The sequence below is a fragment of the Otolemur garnettii genome, unplaced genomic scaffold (assembly GCF_000181295.1).
Source record: "Otolemur garnettii isolate 467f Iridium unplaced genomic scaffold, OtoGar3 scaffold00005, whole genome shotgun sequence".
In the NCBI taxonomy this organism is placed as follows: domain Eukaryota; kingdom Metazoa; phylum Chordata; class Mammalia; order Primates; family Galagidae; genus Otolemur; species Otolemur garnettii.
Window position 1 is genome coordinate 6,261,915 of NW_003852400.1, and position 4,784 is coordinate 6,266,698.

Here is a 4,784-nt window from a genome sequence, read left to right on the forward strand (position 1 = left end):
ACAGCAACCTCAAACTCTTGGGCTTAAGCGATTCTCTTGCCTCACCCTCCCAAGTAGCTAGGACCACAGATGCCCGCCACAAAGCCCAGCCATTTTTGTTGTTGTTGTTGTTGTTGTTGTTGTTGTTGTTGTTGTCATTGTTGTCCTAGCTGGCCTGGGCCTGGTTCAAACCTGCCATCCCCAGTGTACATGGCTGGTGCCCTACCCACAGAGCTATGGGCACCGCCCATTTCTAAAAATCTTTAGAATTGGGCAGCTCCTGTGGTTCAAGGAGTAGGGCGCCAGCCCCCTATACTGGGAGTGACAGGTTCAAGCCCCGCCCCAGGCAAAACTGCAAAAGAAAAAAAAAACTTTAGAATTAATCTGTTTTTGTACATTACTTTAATGTAAAAAAGTTCAATAATTAAAGATGTTAATTTTAATAAGATTTCATTTTCCTCAGATACACCTGTAAAATCTGAATGGAGTGAACTTCGAAGTCAAGAACAGCCTGAACAAAAAAAGTCTGAAGTGAGTCTGGGATTAGAACAGCTATAACTTAATATTTTTACTCTCTTGTTAACTTTTCTACAGTTGTTTATTATAATAACTATCATATTAATGCCATTAGATACAGTTTATAATTTTTGATCAGCATTTTTTGTGCTAAGATTTCAGAGGAAAAGCCTGTCTAAAATGTGAGTTCCGAAATTTTTAAAAGGGTAACTTGATCTACCAACACTTCAGATTATTTTCTCAAGCTATTTTGAAAATGTACTTTCCTAGATCCCTCACATTATAATACTAGTCCCTCCCTTTGGGTTTTCTGGCCATGTGAGATTTCTTTAACATTCAGAAAATGTTTTGGTAGTCAAATATCTTTTGTAGTTAAATGGGAAATGCCATTTTTATTAACAGTAGTTTTCAGCTTTCCCCCCTTATTTTAATAGCCTTGAAGTTGGGTTACATTTTATAATTGATTTTAAGACATTACAATGTAGTTTAATTGGCACATAAAATAATGATAGCCCACAATAATGATGTCTTATAATCATTGATACCATCCTTTTAATTTTTTCCCCGTGAACTCAAAGCCATGATGGCAAATCAGTGATAACATAATTTGATGAAAAATGATAGATAGGGCAGTGCCCGTGGTTCAAAGGAGAAGGGTGCCAGCCCCATATGCTGGAGGTGGAGGGTTCAAAAACCCAGCCCCAGCCAAAAACTGCCAAAAAAAAGAAAAATGATAGATGGCTGGCAAAATGCAGCTGTATGTTCCTGTGTAGAAAAAGCATTGTCTCCTGCTTTTCCAGTTTTTGTCCAGAAATACTTATTTCTAAAATAAAACTGGATAACATTTAAAAATTTTACTTCTGGTTATTTTCTTAGGATTATGAAAATATTGATAGGCCTTGATTTTTCAGGATGTGTATCCATAACAGACCTACTTTTCTATTAATTTGTACATAAAATGAATGTATTGTGATCACTATTAAATGTCTTCCTTATAGGGCTTGATAACCTCTGGAAATGAAAAATGTGGTAAGTTGTGAGGATTTTTTTTCCTTTTTGCTATAGATTTTATAGATTAATTTCTATAAAATAATGATATGTCATGATGCATACTATTTATTTGGCTATTTTTGTAAGGAGAAATAGCTAGGACAACTCTTCTAGAAAGCTTAATATACATAGTATACTTGTATCAGTAGTATATGTATTACTGATCTGGAAAATCATGGAATTTACAGGCTAATAGGGAAGAATTATTTTTTAGATATTTTCCTATATTTTATTTTCTATTGTTTATAAAAACTCCCAGAAGCTAAATCCTGACTTAAGTAAATGCCACAAGTTTACCCAGGTGACGCATTTGGCTCACAAAATTCAGTTGTTCTAGGACTTTTACATCTATTTGTGAAGACCAGTAAAATTATGTAACTCAAACCAGTGTTTTAATTCCAAGTTTTCTACCATGTTGCTTTTACTATCATACTAAAATAGGTATTTTATTAATTTTCATAAGTGAATGACCATGTAAGTAAATCCTCAAACATCCTAGCCCATACAATTCCTTTAATTCACCTAACATCTCTGCCCCTACCCTCCATTCTGCTTCAGTTTGTCTTTTTGGGAATTATACTCTGGATCTTGGCCTTATGGATCTGTTCCATCTCATAAACTCTATTACTGTCTGTTGCTTTATAATGAAAAGAGCAGGCTCGGCGCCTATAGCTCAACCGGCTAGGGCGCCAGCCACGTACACCTAAGGTGGCGGGTTCGAATCCCCAGCCCGGACCCGCCAAACAACAATGACGGCTGCAACCAAAAAAAAATAGCGGGCGTTGTGGCGGGCGCCTGTGGTCCCAGCTACTTGGGAGGCGGAGGCAGGAGACTCGCTTGAGCCCAGGAGTTGGAGGTTGCTGTGAGCTGTAATGCCACGGTACTCTACCCAGGGGGACAGCTTGAGGCTCTGTCTCAAAAAAAAGAAAAAGAAAAGAGCAGAAGCTTTAGACCAGTGGTTCTCAACCTTCCTAATGCCGCGGCCCTTTGATACAGTTCCTGTGGGTCGCGACCTACAAAGTTGAGAACTGCTGCTTTAGACTCATTAGAGCCAAACCAGCCTAGACTTGAATCTCATTTTTGTCATCACTTAATGAGGTGCAAGTTACCTAATCTTGTTGAGCCTCCATTTTCTCAAATTTGTAAGCTCAAGCTGTCCACTCACCTCAGCCTCCAAGAGTGCTAGGATTATAGGCGTGAGCTACCGCACCCAGCCTGAACTTCCATTTTCTTAACCTGTAAAATAGAGATGTTAATCATACCTGCCTAAATAGTATCTGCCTTAGAACAGTGTTGTGAAGGTTTAATTAAATTAAGCACGTATATAAAGTTGAAACACCTGGCACATGATAGGCACTCAAATGTTAGCAATGCTGTTACTCTCATTTATTACATCACTGCTAGTGCTTGATCTCTGGGTCCTCTATTTTCTTAATGTTTCATCCACTTTCTGATTTCTCTCCCTTCTCTATCCAACCTAGTTACCATCCCCATCATCTTAGTCACACAACTATCCTCAACTTTCTTGTTCCCAGCTCCCATACTATTTTATTATTATTATAATTTTTTTATTTTTTTAAAAAAAGTTTCGCAAGCGGTGCCTGTGGCTCAGTGAATAGGGGACCGGCATATACCGAGGGTGGTAGGTTCAAACCCGGACCCAGCCAAACTGTGACAAAAAATAGCCGGGCATTGTGGCAGGTGCCTGTAGTCCCAGCTACTTGGAAGGCTGAGGCAAGAGAATCACTTAAACCCAAAAGTTGGAGGTTGCTGTGAGCTATGACACCATGGCACTCTCTACCCAGAGTGACATAGTGAGACTCTGTCTCTAAAAATAATAATAAAATAAAATAAATTTATCAGTCCCACTAATTTTTAGATGACCTTTACTTTACTGAGAAAATTAAGACCTTTGTCTACAGTCATACCACCCTGAACACACCTCAGCCTCCTCTCATCTTGGAAGCTGAGCAAGATTAGACATGGTTAGATAGGGGATAACCCAGAATACCAGGCACTATAGGCTTCTAAAATTCTTTACTTAACAAAAAACAGTGAAATAAGAAATTGAGGGTCAGGCACGGTGGCTCAGACCTAGATTGCTTGAGCTTAGGAGTTCAAGACTCCCCTGAGCAACAGCGAGACCTCTTCTCCACTAAAAATAGAGAAACTAGCCAGGTATAATGGCCCATACCCGTAGTCCCAACTACTTGGGAGGCAGAGGCAGGAAAATTGCCTGAACCCAGGAGTTTGAGGTTGTGGTGAGTTATGATTCCATGGCACTCTAGCCAGGGGCAAAAGAGTGAGACTCTGTCTCAAAAAAAAGGGGCGGGGGGAGAAAATTGAGGCGTTTTAGACTGAACTATCATTTCCTCCTAGGAGATGGCTCTAAATACTTTACACTACCAGTAGTTTCATCCGGATGCCTCTCCTCGCTGTCTCTATTACACTCTATGTATAATTTTGTTATAAAACTTATACTACTACAATAATTAATGTACCTCCCTGTCTCTCCTACTAGACCAGGGGCAGTCTACAGCTGATATGCCTAATCCTGCACTTGGCTTATTTTTTTGCCCTTGTTCAGCTCTAGAGCTGAACAAATGACTTACATTTTGAAAGAATTGCTCAGAAAGAAAAACAATGAAACTGACAAAACTAAAGGAGAGTATATGACAGAGACAGTTGCATCTGGCAGAGTCTAGAATATTTATCCTCTAGCTTTGCATTATTTTCTATAAGAAGTTTGCTGGCTTCTACCTAGAGTATAAGCATCGCGAGGGATGGGGATCATCTGTTATTTGACTTATAGTCCAAGGTTCCTCACAGATGCTGGGCATGTCATAAATGTGAAAGAATGAATCTAGTTCATTTTTTTTGTTACTTATCTTACACATTGGCAATTAAATGAGTAAACTATAATTTAACATAGTTAAATAAACAGAACTTTAAAAGAATTACTGTTTGGGGGAGCAAATAGTTCATTCATTAACTGAGAACTTGTTTGCCATTGATTTCATTTGTTATTGTTGCCTTAGAACATAAACATTTAGTTTAACTATCTTAAGGAAACATAATATGCCAAGGTCTAGTTTTATGAAATAAAGTAAACATAACAAGAATCTTTACATTGTACTACAAGTTTCTAGGTGCCCACAAGAACACCTAATAAGGCTCGGCACCTGTGGCTCAAGTGGCTAAGGCACCAGCCATATACACCTAACGTGGCGGGTTCGAAT

At 38.8% G+C, this 4,784-nt stretch overlaps 1 protein-coding gene across 1 annotated transcript in view; it reads left to right on the plus strand.

Annotated features, from left to right (window-relative positions):
- Positions 1 to 4,784, plus strand: part of PTPN12 (protein tyrosine phosphatase, non-receptor type 12) — a 122,896-nt gene that overhangs the window by 115,595 nt on the left and 2,517 nt on the right. The window contains exons 14-15 of the mRNA XM_023507436.1: positions 443 to 510; positions 1,494 to 1,524. Of these exons, the coding sequence (XP_023363204.1) occupies positions 443 to 510; positions 1,494 to 1,524 (99 nt within the window). The remainder of the gene's footprint in view (positions 1 to 442; positions 511 to 1,493; positions 1,525 to 4,784) is intronic.